The sequence below is a fragment of the Megascapheus bottae genome, unplaced genomic scaffold (assembly GCF_031878675.1).
Source record: "Megascapheus bottae isolate mThoBot1 unplaced genomic scaffold, mThoBot2.hap1 H_2, whole genome shotgun sequence".
NCBI classification, from domain to species: domain Eukaryota; kingdom Metazoa; phylum Chordata; class Mammalia; order Rodentia; family Geomyidae; genus Megascapheus; species Megascapheus bottae.
In genome coordinates this window covers 113,287-131,213 of record NW_028327859.1, presented here as the reverse complement: position 1 = coordinate 131,213, position 17,927 = coordinate 113,287, and the positions used below count along the sequence as shown (strand labels likewise).

At 42.2% G+C, this 17,927-nt stretch overlaps 1 protein-coding gene across 3 annotated transcripts in view; it reads left to right on the top strand.

Moving 5' to 3' along the window:
• The window catches only part of LOC150038946 (transforming growth factor beta-2 proprotein), a 75,698-nt gene that overhangs the window by 34,115 nt on the left and 23,656 nt on the right, over positions 1–17,927 (top strand). For all 3 annotated transcript variants that reach the window (XM_090328191.1, XM_090328192.1, XM_090328193.1), the window contains one exon: positions 14,049–14,212. In XM_090328191.1, the coding sequence (XP_090184317.1) occupies positions 14,049–14,212 (164 nt within the window). The remainder of the gene's footprint in view (positions 1–14,048; positions 14,213–17,927) is intronic.

The following is a 17,927-nucleotide window of genomic DNA, read 5'->3' as shown; positions in this document are numbered from 1 at the left end:
TTGATGACAGTCTCTGCAAGTAAGTACAACCCTTTTCACTTTGCTCCTTCCATTTTGTTAATAGTATACACGCTTACATTGAGTACTTAGCACATGCATAGTCATCACTCATTAAATCCTTACTAGATTGTCTGTGTCTTTTCTTCTCTCTTTTGTTTACTGTCTCCATTCCTCCCTCCCTCCTTTCTTTTCCTTCTCTTTTCTTTCCTTTCCTTCCCTTCCCTTCTTTTTCCTTCCTGTCCTGTCCCTTTCCTTTCCATTTCTTTTCCTTCCCTTCTCATTCCTTCCCTTTCCTTTCTTCTTTTATTTTATCTTGAGAAGGGCCCCATTTTATAGATCAGGTTGGCCTCAAACTCTTGATCCTCCTGCCTCCTAAATATGGGGATTATAAGCATGTACCCTTCCATCTAGCCCTTGCAGTAATTGCCAATTGATCACTGTTTAAAGCTACAGAAATGGGTATGAATCTCTGTTTCTTAGCTTCTCATACCTATCAACATAGGAACTATAATAGACAATATGATAGATATCGTCAAGACACCAAGGAGGGAGAAACTGAATCTGCTGTGGAACAACAACTGGAGATACTTTCCAGTGAAGCTGTCTATAGGGCAGACTCATGGAAGAGGGTTTGTTGGTGAAGGATCAGAGGGCTGGGGGACAGATCAGCAGTGCCTGGCAAGTCTGCAGATTGAAAGTGTTTCCATGTACTCAGGTATGGAGCGGAGCAGTTGGGGGTTGGGGGAGAGGGGGATAGGATATATCAGAGCGTTCGTGCATGTGATCTGTTACTATGAAGCCACATGAGTACTGTGACAGACATGTCCTGTAGTTATTTGACTAGAGTACTAAAAATTTGTCAAGATTTTTTATGTGCTGGTGGTTAAGAGAGAGGAAGGGTTGAGGCTACAAGTCAAGAACAGAAGTGGGCATGGTAAGGGCCCTGATGTCTCTACCACCAGAAAAGGTACAGTAGGCTACAGGACTGTGCCTCCTAGCTTTGAATCCCAGTAACTTCAGAGGCAGACAGTGGCATTGCAACCAGCTGTGGGTGGAAGAATCTTATTCAAACCCAACATGATTTTAGACATGAGGGAACTAAGGTGTGGGGGGGGGGGAGTGGGGGTGTGGGTGTGGGTGTGGAAAAGGGACTATCTTGATGCCCATGATGGAGTCTGTAGGGAAGGCAGACCACCAATCTTTCCTCTAAACCTTCCCCTCTGAAAAGTCTCCTGTACTGTGAACTTCATATCCCTTCTCAGCCCAGTCCACATCATACAAGACCCATTTTCACTGGCCCTTTGCCTTTCCCTTTACTCACACCGGCCTTACAAGCAAGGGTAGTCTTACAAAATACCTGTAGGGTTCCAGGATCAATCCTTCTCTGAGATATTTTAAATGCCCAACATACACAACTCACTGTGGCATTCTGGGAAGTTCTTTTCACTTTCACTATGACATACTGATAAAACATTGGTCTTATTGCAAGGATTTTTCTCTAAAAAGGACTAAATAAATGTTTGAACACATAGGAGAGCCATTGGCTTGGAATTCAATAAAGGCAATTGTGCTGTTTCTACCAACTGCCTGAGAGAGCTTTAGAAACCCACTGAGTTTTCACCCTTGTCACAAAGCTTTCTTCAAGGCCTTCTTCAAAGTTCCTAAAGAAAACAGAAAGCAGAGAGCTGTAGTATAGATGTTAAACTTTCCCCTGAAGAAAACACTTATTCTTTCTTAAGAGTTCTCCTTCCATTCTTGGAATCATAGTTTGTTCCAACTCTTCTGAGGCCTCAAATAAATTGGAACTGATTGGATTTAGTTTTTGGATGCTCTGGCTGTTATTTTCAGTCACTCTTCTCTCCCAGTGTCCCTCCAGCTCCTTCAGAGCAGATTAAAATATGGACAATTTATAGGCTCTCCAGACAAAAATAATGAGATGGAAACTCAACTGTAGAGCTCACTTTCAGCTAGTTCAATTAAATGAAAATATCACATACTTAAACATTTTATAAGGCGTCACCATGGTTTAGTTCTGCAGTGGAGATTCCTAAAGCCTGTTCTACCTCCTCTCACCAATGGTGGACCAGACTTGAAGGACAGAAAAGTGCTTAGTGGCCAAATGAACATGATTTCTTCACACAAGTATAACACCCCTGGCTTGATTCCAGAACTCATTCATGCCACAGTACATCTGGATTCCTATGATTCCTGTATGTTCCCATATCTTAATTGCCCATAGCTGCATTGCTAGTACAAACAGGATGAGGGTGAGTGCACACCCTTAATGAATACAGCCGGCGACCCTCAGAAAGCTCCGTATTTTGAACCTCCAATGTTCTACAGGAACTAACAGGCTTCCGATGGAAATACTAATATAGGCATCCGGTAACTAAAAATTTATTCTAAGCATGTCTTGCTCTTTGCCATCCTTCTGTTGCAGATAGAGAGAGAGAGAGAGCTGTCATTTGTTAGACTCACTTAGACTCTCCTTTCAGCCTTTGATGGATGCATCTTGAGAAGCAAATATTCTGATTAGTAGAGCATGGACATTCTGTGGTGAGGTGTACTCTAGAATTTTTCACTGGCTATTTTCACACTGGCTATGTTCAGGACGATTCAGCTTTCCTGCTAATGCATCTTAAAGATGTGCCACTGAGCAAACCAAAGTCCTTATCATGGTGACAATGTGTGACTACATCAAGAATCCCTTTCTTGCAGGCATGGCTGCCTCTCCTAGAGATGAGAAGCACACTGTGCAGGTCCTGGAGAAGTGAACGCACACACACTGGAGGATCTCTGGTGTGGATTTAGTTTATATCCACTTGTGTCAATACTGGGCCTTGAATGCATGATGACATCATGCTCATTTTTTACTTTTTTTACTCAAGACAGGTGCTCTACCACTTGAGCCATGCCTGTATTTTCTGCTGGTTTATTGGCAATAAGAGTCTCATGGAATTTCTTTGCCTGAGTTAACTTTGAACCAGAGTTCTCAGATCTCAGCCTCCTGGATGGTTGTGAGCCTCTGGTTGGTGCCCATCTTAAGTGAGCTCTAGACACTTTGTCCCTTACCTGTGAATTCAGGGAAGGAGAAGAGAGGGTTAATGTACTAGACAACAGTCCCTTCTGATTTTATGTACCTGTCTCCTGAAAAATATTTAATAAGTTCACAGGTCTACCATATTATACTTTAAATTCTTCTCAGCATTTGTTCAGTAAGGAATCAAATCCAGTAAATTGAATTATACATCAAGTAGCAGTATATTGTGAATTTTGCGCAACAATAGCCCTACAGCCAAAGTGTAAGATGGCAGTGTCCTAAAATGGTTTGTGTAGGGAAAATACCCCAAACTTATTAAAAATAACAAGTAAAGAAAGAGATGCATTAATAAACTTTAAGTTCTACAACATGACAGATGATATAGTTCTACTCTATCCTATTTGATAATTATGTTCTAAGATGTAAGGGTCTAATTTAAGATTGCGGGAGAGAATAACCATAAAAGATGAAAAGCTTTCATGAAAACATGGAAAGGAAACAGAGGCTGTTTGTTCAGAAAAGACTAGTCAGAGAAGAGCCAGGAACTGCTGGTTCCCTAGAACTGTCCTCCAAGATACTCAGGGGGCTGAGATCTGAGGATTTCAGGTCAAACCAGCCTGGGCAGAAAAGTCTATGAGACTTGCATCTCTAGTTAATCAGCAGAAATTCAAAATGAAGATGTGGCTTAAGTAGTAAAATGCCAGCTTTGAGAAAACAAAATGTGAGAGTGCATTCTGTCTCTGAGTTCAATCTCTAGGACCAGCACAGACAGACATGGAAAGAGAAAGAAAATAAAAAGGAAGGAAGGAAGGAAAAGAAAGTAAGAGATGAAGACATTACACTGGCTGCAAAATGTCCAGGGAAAGGATCACCTTGTGTCGTAGAATGCCTATAAATAAGCAACGTTCAGTCCATGAGAGGGAAGAAATTATATGCAGCTGCACCTACCAAAGGCTGGAGTGGGTCACCTATGTGAGTTCTGAGTTTATATGACTGACAGTTTTCTGAGTGAAAATTGTCTTGTTTCATTATAGATAAAACTGCAATAAAAGTAGTTAACCTTGAGAGCACATCTAATTGGCAGCAGGCACTCCCTTTCTGTGTCTTCATTTCTGCTACCCCGAAGTGCTGCAGAGAAAGTGAATGTCACTTCTTTGCTTTCCTTTTCTGTCCAACTGGATAATCCAGACCATCTATTCCTCTTCGTGTTTGCTCACTTCCAAACCATGAATTTAATACTCTAGTTATAACAGTTCATTTCTCTTGGTTAAGTTGGTAAACAGTTTGCAACTCTAGCAGGGTGTACCCTGCCTCTTATTAACTTAAGCAGAGCAACAAATCAGACAGTGCTCCTAAGCAGTTGCCGTAACCTCCCTCCCCCACACAAAGAAATTAGGCCACAAGGGAGAAGCTTACAAAAGACACATAGGAAAACTCACAGTAGACACAGGGATTGGCCATCAGTTCACCATTGCTACAATTTTATAAAATATCAGGGAAGGATTTTCAGACTAACAAGAAGCCACTACACACACGAAGCATGTCAAAAGTCCACACGAATCATTGCAGTGCTGCAGGGAAAGTAAATTCCTTTCTGGAAAAGGGAATGCCAGAGTTTATTTGTTTGGGTTATTTGTAGGGCTGAGGAAGATGGTCCAACATTGAGTAAGAATGTCAATTTAATTGACATTGTAGTTTAATCTGTTCTTTGCCAATGTTTGATGTAATCCTGGAAAGATTTTACTCCTCCATTTCTCAATCTATAAAAACATGGAAGGAAAATAAAGTGTGGTTCTTATTAAGGGGTTAAGCATGATATCTTCTCTTTTTTCCCTCCCTCCTAAGTTACAGTCACTGAAGGAATCAACATATGTTGCTTTCCTGCTATTGTGCTGTGTGGAGCCATTAGTTGGAAATTCTGCAATAGTTGTAATGACTGTGGGGTCATGGAATATTTTAATGTCATTGGTGGACCAAAAAAGTGACTGTTTTGTCCCCTGGATATCTGTAAATGAAGGCACAGATTGAAGGAAGGTAAGAAAGAGAGGAAAAAGAGAGAAAATGGAACAAAGAAAGGAGAGAGTAAGAAGGAAGAGAGATAAAGGCAAAAAAGAGAATTTATACTCTCTAAAAGATAAAATCATAGCATAGAAAAGCTGTTGCAATAGTCTATTCTGTCTCTGGATATTGTGACACTCATTTGTAACCAACCACAGCACGAAGGACTTAGTGACATAAGATGATTGGGAGTTCGAGGCCTGTCTGCTGTATATACCAAATTTGAGCCTGGGCCAGGCCATAACAAAGAGACCCTGTCTCAAAAAGAAAATAAAACAATCCCTAAGACAGACAAACACATCAATCATGGCCAAATTCCTTGGGAAGGATTTGTCATACTCACTGTCCACCTGCAAAGATATGTGGGCTCAGTTATGTTTGCTTCATGCTTCTTTGTCTCTGAATCTCCCCTAGCTTACTCACTAGGCTGTCATCAGCCTCAGTCAGCAGCCTTTCAGCACCCACAGCTTTTATTCAAAAGCCCCAATGGACCCTACAAAAACCCTGAGCTTGATGGGAAATCTGGAGCAACTGTAGGTGCCATAGCTATCTCCAAGTAGGTGGGAATTTATGGGGAAGATGGAAACCCCGTGTCTGCAGCAGTTCAAGAAAACCAAACACTATGCCCAGCACCACTGTTATTTTACTTTGTTTGCACTGTGTAGGAAGGGGCTTAAACACTCTTGCTGACAGAATGCCTGGTCTCCAATATCAGCACGATGAAGGCCAAGTCACATAAGCTGATGCTGACACAATTAGGGTCCCCACAGCCAGCAGCATGTCAAGGCTGACACCATCTCCCCTCCCTGCTCCGAGACTCCCACTTTAAATTGCAGATGCTTTTGGTACTGGGTTACATTTAATAGGTGGGATGGCCGGAGAGAAAAATCAGAAACCACGGTCGATGTGCTGTTTATTTCTCAGTCATTTTGTGTTAAATTGCTGTGACTTGAATGTTAGCAGTGTTGGGGATGTGGCGGTGAAATAAAATCCATATCCAGTGTGCCAAGACAAATTTCAGAAAAACCCCAAAACACAATTGTCTTGGTTTCTTGCTGGCCGTGTCTGTGTACATACAAATAGTAGCAAATTTATTGCCCTCCAACTATTTGGTGGGTTACTTATCTTGCTGCACTCTGAGGGCTATGTAATGCCCCCCTCAAACTACTTCCCTCAAAGCTGGGGGTGTCAGCAGTGAGGGGTCACTACACTTCTCAAGCATGTCACGAGTCTACGTCCATCACTGCTGAAGGGACTCTAGGGCAGTTACCACTGCCGAGGAGATGTGGAAGGTCATTCTGTTCATTCCAGGCACACTTGACTTTAGCTAAAGGTTATTTTACTTGCCTTATACTTAATTAAATCCTATTCTGAAGATGAAGAAAATTAAGCCTTATATTTTATTTTCTTCATCTTCAGAATAGGATTTAAAAGATCTTCTTTACAGAGATGAGGGCTAGAACTATCACAGAATGGAAAGGGCCTCTTGGAGTAGGATTCCTTTTATGCTGGAGATGGTCAAATAAACATTTTTTTTTTCCCTATCCCTAGTTACTTCATGATAGGGAGAAGCTGCAAGGGAAGACTGGCCAACACTTGTTTTTCAAACCAGTAAACAGTAAACTTCTGAGCAGAAGTTATTTGAAAACAAAAACAACAACAAAACTACCTGATCGTGCTAGGTGTGGTGGCATACACATGGAATTCTAGTTACTTGGGAAGCAGAGGTTAGGAGGATCACTAAGGTTCTGGGGAAAACAAACCAGAAATGAAACAATTGGAAACCTGATTCAAGTGGCAGAGTGTTTGCTTAGCTAGTATGAAGCCCTGAATTCAACATCAGTACTGAGCATGAGGAAGGAATCCCCTGATATTCACTGGGTAGTTCTGATATTAATAAGCAACTAGGTGTTTATGATGCAAATGAAAATTACCCAACAGTGGGACTCAAAGAAGAAAAATATGACTTTTGGAGAACATCAGATGAATATGATTTAATGGCAGAGCTAGGAGCGAGCTGCAAGGCCCCTAGTTCACATTACCATCAAATCTAGGAAATCCTTCTGCCTTCTTGCTAGTGCCTGAACTCTTCCACTGAGGAAGGAGCTTACCACCTTGGAAGAGAGATGAGGTCATTGATTTATTTTTTTAAAAAACTTACTCTAAGTTACTAGAAATGTCCTTCTGTATTGAGCTCCAATAGGCCTCTGAACTGTTACAGATGGTAACAGCTTTCCAAATGCAAGCTGATAAAGTTTTGAATCTCCCAGGGATTTGATGTGTCTAAGTCCTCTCTTATCCAAGCTCAGCATTACCTGTGCCTTTCGCTGAAGGGAGTAGAAACACCAGAGGAACATTACAATAGTCCATTATAGTCCAGCGAGCCATGCTATGAAACATTCTTCCGTCTGGCTTTTTGTTTTGTTTTGAATGGATTACACCTGATCCAAAACCTTAGCTTCACTTTTGTCTTGCTGGGGTTTTGGTGGCTTTCTTTTCTCTTTTATTCTGTATTCTATTCAACAGTTCTCTTCATCTTGAATACCTAGACTTTCCCCAGAAGTTGGCTGAATACTCAACAAGTCCCTGTCATTGTTCTTTAAGACCACTCATATAAGGGCCCACATGTTGCTCAAGCCTCTCTCACAAGAAGACTAACTTGGATCTGAAATTCAAGTTGATGGTGGCTATCTCAGCCAGGATGCAGTCTTTTCTCAGGCTCCTGAAAACCCTTGAACACCCATGCCTGCGTTTCACTTTGGCCTGTTGACCTTTCTGTGTTTTTGTCAACAGCCACAAGAATACTGAGACCAGTAACAGGTTGCCTTTGATGGAATCTGGTCAGTGCTGATTCCAAGAAAACGACTGTCACACACTAAAATTCCTTTCTTCTTATCCCTTGTCTCTGCCAGTCTGTTTGTTATCATTAACTCACACTGGTTCACCAGCGAGGTGTCAGCAAGCATCTTGTATCTCAGTGGTTCTCAGGGCAGATGTATGTCACACTACCTGTGTGATTCACTTCTCACAGGTCCCCAGCTGAGGCCAATGCCGGGATTCCAAAACTTTAAGAACCACTGCTTTAACCAACGCACCAGATACCAGTAGATCATAGATCCAAACACTGCAAAGTGAGCACACGTTCTTCCTTTCTTTCCCTGCCAATTTTACAGTGCAGACAACCCAATAGAGCATGCAATCGATACATGACTGACACCTAGTCCTGCCTAGGGGCTGGGGGCTGGGAATCCTGGGGATATTGTTTCCATGGGTGGCACATGTCAAGGTTGTTAAATGACCTTCCTTCCATTTAGGGTTTTGGTTTTGAACATTTTTTATTTAAAAGATGTGTTACCATGAGTGCTGCAGGGGGAGGTGGAATGGCTTCATGGGTGGGGGGTAGGATTGGTAATTATTTGGGAAGATAGAATTGTCTTGCCTTTCTGATGGTCAGCATTTTCTGATGTTCAGTGGGAGGTGAAGGCCAAGCCTGCAAGGGCTTAGGGTGACTAATGCTTTTCCATGCAGCAGGGAGGAACTGGAGTATACAGCTTTTCATTCACCGCCCCAGGACACTCAGCTGCTTCTGTTCATTCTCTGCTCCTCTAATTAAGTGTGTCAGGCAGCAGGAGCACTTTCTCTCCCTGGGGCCCTCAATGAAGGCCCAGTGGCCACTTGGCAGCTTTTCTTCACCATGGGAATGGCGACAGAGAGGAACTCAAGTGGAAATTTGTGCTTGGTCCAGGGCTCTGGCTTTTCCCTCTGCTTCTTCATGCAGTCCTCACAGCATACTTGACTGTGTGTTTACCTCATGGTATAGATGAAGAAAAAACAATCCTTGGGAGGCACAGAACGTCCTTGCTGTCACTTGACTATGCTGTGGCTGATTTCTGTTTAGAACAGAGATGGTTTTAAAGGTCTTTTGTTGCATGCACTGAGATCTGTGTGACATTGTCATGTGACAAGGTTCCATATAGGATTCATAGCCATTTTTCTTCCAAGTGAAAATGATAGAAAAGACTCTTGTTCGAAACTCAATAAAATAGAGCTGTTGAAGAGTCTGGAATATATATATATATATATATATATATATATATATATATATATATATATACATAAAACTTTTTGCTTGTTTGCATGTCTTTCTTCTGTCTCTCCTCCCCCCTCCATATCTGGTGCGTGCAATTATAGTGTGTATGCATGCATGAGTAAAACGATGGGCTATTCATGATGGTTTTCCTTTGGGTACAAGGATACTCCCAGACTGAAAGAGACCCTGAGAGACATCTAAGGCCCCTGTTACAACTTAGAACGTATAGCCCACCAGCTGCTGGGGTCCCCTGGACACCAGCCAGTAGAGCGACACCTTCTGGAGCCAGGCATTTCTCTTCTTGTGGAGCTACTTCTCCAACCCAAATAAGTGTAAACTCTGCAATAAGATGCACTTGATACTTAGATTATTAGAAGTCCCTATTGAGTTATCCCCACTGAGTACACTGGGTCATTGCCTGCTTTGGGGTGAAACAGCTAGCTGCCAACATGTCCTGCCGTGAAATGTCACAAATTGTTTGTGTACCCCTACTTCTTGAGGATGGCGGTGGTCACAGGGTGCAGGCACCAGGAAAGGCTGGATAAGGTGAGGAACACTCAAGGATAAGAGATAGGATGCAAAGACTTATGGGGAGCTGGGTTAGTACAGAGTTGAGTTTTCAACCCCCTCCCCCAATCTGGTAGACCTTTACTTAGGAAGCATGAATTCAAAGAGAAAATTACTAAGAATTTCAAGATGGTGATCACAGACTATTATAAAATTTAAATATGAGGCTTTGATGAATGTGGGGACTCTTCTTTGCACCTGCTCTACTCATATGACCATTGAGCCAGCCTTGTACTACAAGAGACCTAAAGAACAGCCAGTAAAGTTCTCTGAGATAAAGGGGCCTACAAGCGGAACAGAAAATATATGTGATTCAATTATTTGGAACAGATTCGAATCCACATACAATGTTAAAAAAAGTTATTTATGATTAAGTACTATATTTAGGTTCTCTGTACACCGTTACTTTGGAAATTAGTAAGTAGTTAGTTTTCCCTTCTCCTCATTTCTCCAAATTGGAATCAGTAGGGGTATGGGGCCAGAAATTGAGATGTGGAGGACGCCACTCACTTGCTGACACATGGAATCTCTATGTGTAAGATTTTCCCTGAGAGGAAGGTGCATGGGAAAGCACAGGGCCAGAGCAGAGCTGGCCAGCTGGTTGAGAAAGGTGAAAGGAAAATCGATTTGATTGAACTAAAAAAAGTGGGTTAGAAATCGAGAGGAAGGAGAGGGCCAGCATGCGACTGTGGGTAACTTGGCAAAGGGCAGGCACAAGTACCTGACCACCTGGCAATGGAATAGGAACTGAGATTGGAATTACAGAAAACTTCAGAGAAAACTCCCATTCCAGATGGGAGGGGGGTGGAATGAGTTCTTGGAGGAAGCAGAGGAAAAAGCTCAATCCTTCCAAGACTAAGTGGGTGGATCAGAGCTGTGCAAGCCATCAAACACCTACTCTGCTCCTCTGGTGCCCAGAGCTGAGGGAGTGAGCCTATAGCCCGTCCTGACTGCTTGCGGATGGATCTTCTCAGCTCCTTGCACCATGCCTCCCAAAGCACTTACGGGCGACAGACAGGGCCAGAGCAGTTCACATTTTTCCCCTCCCAATTGAGAAGACATTTGGCAAGTTGTTCAAGTCCATCATTCAGGTGGGGTGGCAGGAGGGGGGTGGGACTTGTGACCCACAGCAGATGACAGCTGGGACTGGTCCTTGAAAATAATAGTTGTTCAGTCAGCAGTTTCTGTTGGGCTTTGTATGTGGTGCTTTCTCCAGGCTTGGTCACTTCATGGAGGTTATGCACCAACTGAGTCAGCAGTCAGGCTGCTGGGCTATGCTGTCACCTTGCATGCTATACTGCTTCTATTTATAAAGAACCTAAGACATCCAAACAGATTTGTTTTTATCAGACAGTTGAAATAATAACCTCCTAAACAGTACTGTAGAGACATAGTACTGTTTGGCCATGTAGAGGAATCGAGCAGAACAATGACTTAACTATCAAGTCACTCTTGTAAATATTTGCACATGCCCCTTCAGAGCTCAAAAGCCTGTGACAGGATCATTGGACCATTTGCTTAGAAGAAGAAGAAACAAAATTGACCCAGTGCCCTAAGGCAGCTGTAAAAAGGAAGAGTGTATGGGCAGAAAAACAAGAGAGGCAAAAGAAAATTGTTCATGGTTTAATAAACACCACAGAGAATAAAAATAAATCTCAAGAGCATTTATTTACAAACTTGATGGAAGGATACAACTGAGGCAGGTGAGTGTGAAAGAGGGGTGTTTGTGGAAGCAGCACATACGATGGGAATTCCATTTGAGGAAAAGGGCATGTGTGAATGAGTTGTGTGCTGTTATTAACGACAGGAAACACACTAAAGCAGCCCTGCTTTTCCTGGGAACCCCCCCCCCGCCACCAAAGGATATTTGAAGCTTCTACTGCCTAATGAGGAAGATAAGTAAAGATGAATGTAGCCACTTGGCCTGTGGAAAGTGCTAGCTAAAAAAGGACCACAAGCCAGAGAACCTGGATCTAGCTCTGCCCAGCCCACTGTGTCTGGGCACCTGGCCTGATTTTAGCTACACAAGGTTAGGGTGGGACCAGCTCTCCTAATCATATAGTCAAAAAGAATAAAAGATGCATCCTCTCAAACTGCTGTGCTAAGGGACTTCGTAAACCTTCCTGCTGGTACCAATGTTTTAAGGCCTGGCAGCTTCTCGCCGACGTTTCCCAGAGTTCAGAGGTATTGGGCATCATGGGGTTATCACTGGATGGGCATGAATGCATGAATGCTTTTCTTTTTCTCCAGTGGGTTGAGGAGGGGGCTTGTTGTTTATTGGTTGGTTTCTGAGACTTAATCACCATCTACAAAGCCATCCACTAGCATAGTTGTTTTATGAAATGAGCCTTGGGCAGAGCATGAGTTGGAATTCACAGCTTTTTATGAGCCTGGATTTGGAGTCTCAAGTCTATGAGAAAGGGATGGAAGAAGTCTACACAAAGGGAAAAAAAATGCAGAGCTCTTCAGATGAAGAAATGTCCATAAGATCCTGGCTGCCTCCTCCCCCTCTTCCTACTCCTCATTTTTTTTTTCCTTAGTGTAATTGTCAGGCCATGAGTTTCCTAAGAAATCATGAAAGATATTTATGTTTAGTTTAAGAACAATGAGAAAGCTTGTTTATTTAATAAGTTGGCATTGCCCATAGTCAGATACCTGAATCTTTCAAGACTCCCATTGATGACCAACTATGCAAACAGTATATATTTGGCAAACTCCTTGTGTGTAGAGTCCAGTCCTAAATATGTGTGTGTGTGTGTGTGTGTGTGTGTGTGTGTGTGTGTGTGTGTGTGTGTGTGTGTGTGTGTTGATGGCTGGGTGGGGGATCAGGGAGAATTAGAAAGTAGTCTCAAGATGCTTAAAATTTCACAGGAGAGAACACAATAAAGAAACAGAGCATGGGAACAATGAAAACATTTGTAGAGAAACAAACAACTGTGAAAGATTATGTGTAATGAAGCTACATAATGGGACAAAAGGTAGAAAGCGATGGAGCCACCAGATTAGATGGAACTCTGTGGAATGGGGAAGGTAAATTTGCAAGAGATGTGGAAAAAGATTGTACAAGCATATTTGTAACAGAAGGTCTGTCCAGGATTGGCTCACAATAAGTGGATATTAGATATAAAAGCAGGGGTATAGGACTAATCTGTTTTTTGTCTTGGGTTGGACTTTGGATATCCCTCACTTGAATATTCAAAGGTAATTGTGGATTGCTAGAAAATAATTGCAAAAATCTAAGCAGCCGATGAACTCAAAGTTGTCTTCAACTCTGTCTTAGACATCATTAGGAACTGAAGGAATTTGTATTGACTCTTTATTGGTTAGAATCCCCTCCCCCACTGGTAGACATTACCTCGAATAACACATGTGTAGCCAAGTGCCCTGGCTTTGCCTATAATCCTAGCTACTCAAGATGTTGAGATATATGGATCAAGGTTCAAAGCCAACCTGGGAAGGAAAATCCATGATTCTTATTTTCTATTAACCAGCAAAAAGCTGGATATGGAGTTGTGGCTCAAGTGGTAGAGCTTAAGCCTTGAGCAAAAGGTAAGGGGTGGTGCCCAAGTCTTGATTACAAGTTCCAGTACTTGCATGAAGGGGGAAGAGAGAGAGTTAGAGAGAAAGAGAGAGAGAGAGAGAGAGAGAGAGAGAGAGAGAGAGAGAGAGAGAGAGAGAGAGAGAGAGACCGAAGGGTTTAACACTGCATCTAATGTAGCCAGTTTATTCAAAATTTCCTAATTCTAATTTGGTCATATGTATTGTATTGTGTATGAAAAACCCAATTTACTGAAGCCAAAAAAGATACAAAAAGTGCCCAAATAAAAGTAGAATATTTAGATACTGAACTTTCGGGGGTTGGGGGGAATACATGGCTAACTGCTTGTCATTAGTTGCTATTTTCTTGGCACATTTGATTAAAGTGTATGCAAGCATGACAGCTTTCTCCAGGCATCAACTGTCATGAACTTGTTCCAATTTCTAACCATCTAGGATTTTCTACCCACTCTGTCAACCTTCAAAAGACAGGGCTGTTTGCCCTCAAATGTAGTTACAAGTGGTGTGTTAATCTCTGTTAATCTGCTATTTCTGTAACCAGATGCACATGTTTGTGCATTTTTTTTCCTCTGGTTAAATTGTTAATAGTATTAAATTGACCACTGGAAAGGAAATTATTCTGTAGATATTTCTCTTCTGGGTTTTCAGGACGATCTCCTACTGACTTTTTATTTTATTTGATAGAGTATGTTGTGGATTTTTATCCTTTTCAACCATTTCCCTGACCTTTTTCAGATGCCATTCCGCCTACTTTCTACAGACCCTACTTCAGAATTGTCCGTTTTGATGTCTCAACAATGGAGAAAAACGCTTCCAATTTGGTGAAGGCGGAGTTCAGAGTTTTTCGTTTGCAGAATCCCAAAGCCAGAGTGCCTGAGCAACGCATCGAACTGTATCAGGTAACTTCGGCTGGGGTTATTCTGAAAGGTCATTGATTTGAGGTCTTCAGGTAGACAACCTTATGGTGTCATAGATGTTCTTAGCTGATATAAATGGTCGCATACATCCGTGGTGATATCTCAGGAAGGGAGAACTCAGCAAAATATTGAAGCTGTTTGTAGAATATACAGTGCTTCCCTAGCATGCATGAAGACCCAGGTTCGATTCCTCAGTACCACATACATAGAAAAAAGCCAGAAATGGTGCTGTGGCTCAAGTGGTAGAGCTCTAGCCTTGACAAAGCCCAAGGACAGTGCCCAGGCCCTGAGTTCAAGGCCCAGGACTGGTAAAATAAATAAATAAATAAAATGGTCAAAAGATCAAAGGCGATGACATCTCATATGCAGATGAGATAAGTTGCAAAAATACAAAATAGTGGCTAAATGCTAAGTCATTTATAGTCATGCATTCATTTATTTATTTAATTTATGTAAAACTTTATATTATTCTGTCTTCTGAGTTGAGGGTAAAAGAGTGAATTTTTGTTTCTGGAGCCAAATAAGTAAACAATAATTTTGAAAAATGGATCAACCACTCCTTTATAGGCATTCTGTGTGTCACATCTGGGAAAGACTCTGAAATGGATATCCTAAGTCATTTTGGTGCAGGTTTAATGTCAGTGGCCTAGCCCTGCTTTCTCAGAGATCCAAGTATCTTAAGACTAAAAGGTGAGGGCCTTATCATTGCAGGAAACAAGACATTGGTGGAATTAATAAAAAGTGACTCCTCGGGCCGGGAGTTTGGCCTAGTGGTTAAAGTGCTTGCCTAGCATGCATGAAGACCCCGGTTCAATTCCTCGGTACCACATACATAGAAAAAAGCCGGAAGTGGTGCTGAGGCTCAAGTGGTAGAGCTCTGGCCTTGAGAAAGCCCAAGGACAGTGCTCAGGCCCTGAGCTCAAGCCCAGGACTGGCAAAAAAAAAAAAAAAGTGACTCCTCTTTCACCCCCCCTCTCTACTTCTCTCTCTCCCACTCCCTCCCTCCCTCCTTCTTTTCCTCCCTCCCTTCCCTCTTCACCCTCCCCCCCATATTACACACAGTTCAGCTTTCATTTCTTCTATTGCCCAAGGGGATGTAAAATAAAAAGAGGTCAGCCAAAAATGCTGTCTGTTAAATTAGACTTGCAAAAAGTGTGCTACTGGATTAAAAAAATGAAGAAGTTATACTGTGCTCTGATTGAAAATAATTTTGCAACATACGGTCCCTTTCATACTGACCCCAGCCTGGTGTATTGGTAGAGTCATACCTATCACAGCAACCAGTAATCGTGTCACAAAAACATCTATGAGCTATGAGAAACACTTGGTTTGCAAAGGATGTTGATATCTGTGGGTTTTTTCCCCCCAAATGATCAAGTAGCACACTTGCCTCCTAAGGAAATTGGGTTGTTTTCCTTCACATTAAATTGTGATATTACCCAGAGTCTATTAATGTGAGCAGAGGAGCCTTCAAAAATAGTATAAAGTTGCTATAGTTAAAGAAAGAGTAATGATCATGTAATCATAATTAATGCTAGCTGATAACTGCTGCTGAAAAATACAGTGCCTACTGTGTACCAGGAACTGTGGTCAGTGCTGTCTTTACCTATATGAATTGTTGCTTAATCTTTACTATGCAGTGGCTGCTACTTTTACCTTATTTTACAAATGAGTACACTGGGGCCTTGTAAAATTCAATAACTTACCAAGACCACGCAGCTAGGGAAGAGCAGAGCCAATACTCCAAGCCAGGCAGTAAGCTCCTCCACCTTCCCTACGCTCTACCCCAGGAGTGTTCTTGGCTACTTTGCCACTGAGTTGGATCTATGTAGGTTCAAATTTTTGCTTTAGCCCCTTCTCAGAGTCTGAGGGCCTCCACGTAACTGAAGTGATTTGCACATCAGTAGAATGCAGATAGAAGCACCTTCTTAGCACAGATATTATAAGGCATAAAGTAGTGCCTGCACACTCCTTGCCCAGAATCTGCCCCCTCAGTGGTTACCTTGTTATCCTTTCACTTTCCGAGGCATTGAACTTGAACTCTTGTAAGAATGAGGCTATTCAATTTACAAGTTGGCTCAAAATCTATGATCATAAAAGCTCTCCCTTGGCCCTACTGTCCCAGGGTCTGGGGTCTTGGTTACTCTTCCAGGAGTTTATTATGGGGCCTCCTGAAGGCATTTCCACCCTCTGTGTGGAGATCTCAGTTTCTGGCCAGCATCTCAAAGGAGAAACTTTGCAGACACTCAGCCCTCAGTTTGCTTTCTGTCTTTTACTTCCTAGCTTTCCACCCTAAAACTCATGGCTTGGCTGAACCCAAATTTTGTCCTGTAAAGTGGAGATGACAGTTTTGCTCAGTTAGTTTTCCTCCATAAAACACATATGTAAAGTTCCTCTAAGAATACACATAATTCAAATGTGGCATGTTGGTTGCAGAAGGAGTGTGGGTGGCTGGCAGGATTTTTCTTGTCATCAGGAATGAGCTTTGTACTTCCCCTCAAGTGATTCCATGGCTGCACGTAGAGGTGTCCATTATGTCTTGTTAGAAGAGGCCTGATCCCTTTCCTGTTGGCAGGGGAGCAGAGTCCAGTTGTGGGCCACAGCCATCATCTCATTGCTCTATTTGCTTTTCCCAGTCTTCCATGAAGAAGGGTGGCAGGTTAGGCCCCTCCCACCATAGTGCCTTCTCTTTTGGAAGAATCAGTGCAGTGATTTACCCCAATAGGAATATCTGTACTTCCCCTGACCCATCACCATTCTGCCATATTCTACCACAGATGTGATGGTTTATATCCTGGAAGGGTTTTTAGTAAAATCTCATTCTCGTGTTGCCAGTTTTCCATATGGGCTTCTTCCATAACCTTCACGAGGGTAAAATCTGTTCCCTGGTTTCTGGGGGAGAGTGCATGTTTTTTTGGAGGGGTGGGAAGGAGAATATGTGTTGTTTTTATATAACTGATACTCAGACACTGTTCTAAAACTGAGTTCAGAGGAGAGTTCTTAGGTGACAAAACCTGAATCTTCAAAACGTGGTATTGATTTGTTTTGGAAAATTGCCAAAGTGCTAATCAAGTATTCAGATAAATCAAGCTGATATTCTCAGTTTCATTAGCTATAGATCTGAAATGGGCCACTTCCTACCTCTTTGCTCTTCTTCCCATGCTCAGGCAGTTCTTATTCCTTCCCTAGGCTATGGTGTGGCCACCTATGGGTCTCTCTGTTTCCTTCAGATGCTTATATCACAGAAGACAGAGCAGCCCCTTGTAAAATATTGATCAGATCAAAATGCCCTGCTCATCTACTATGCAAATAGAGCACCAGAACTGGTTCCTGCCCTCTAGGTTTAACTTTGTATCATTCACCAGCTTCTCTTCTTCTCTTCCCTTCTCCCTTCTTCAGCCTCTACCCTCCATTCTCATGAAATCAATGGCTTTATATATTTTTAAGTAGCTGGAAGACAAGACTTTCAATATTCTTATCACAAACAATTGATAAATGAATATACCCTTTGGATTACTACACAATGAACACAACATGAAAACATCACATTGTAGCTAATCGATAGACATTCTTTAAAATAACATAAGACTTTAAAAAGTCTGTCTTCGGGCCGGTAGTTTGGCCTAGTGGTTGAGTACTTGCCTAGCATGCACGAAGACCCGGGTTCGATTCCTCGGTACCACATACATAGAAAAAA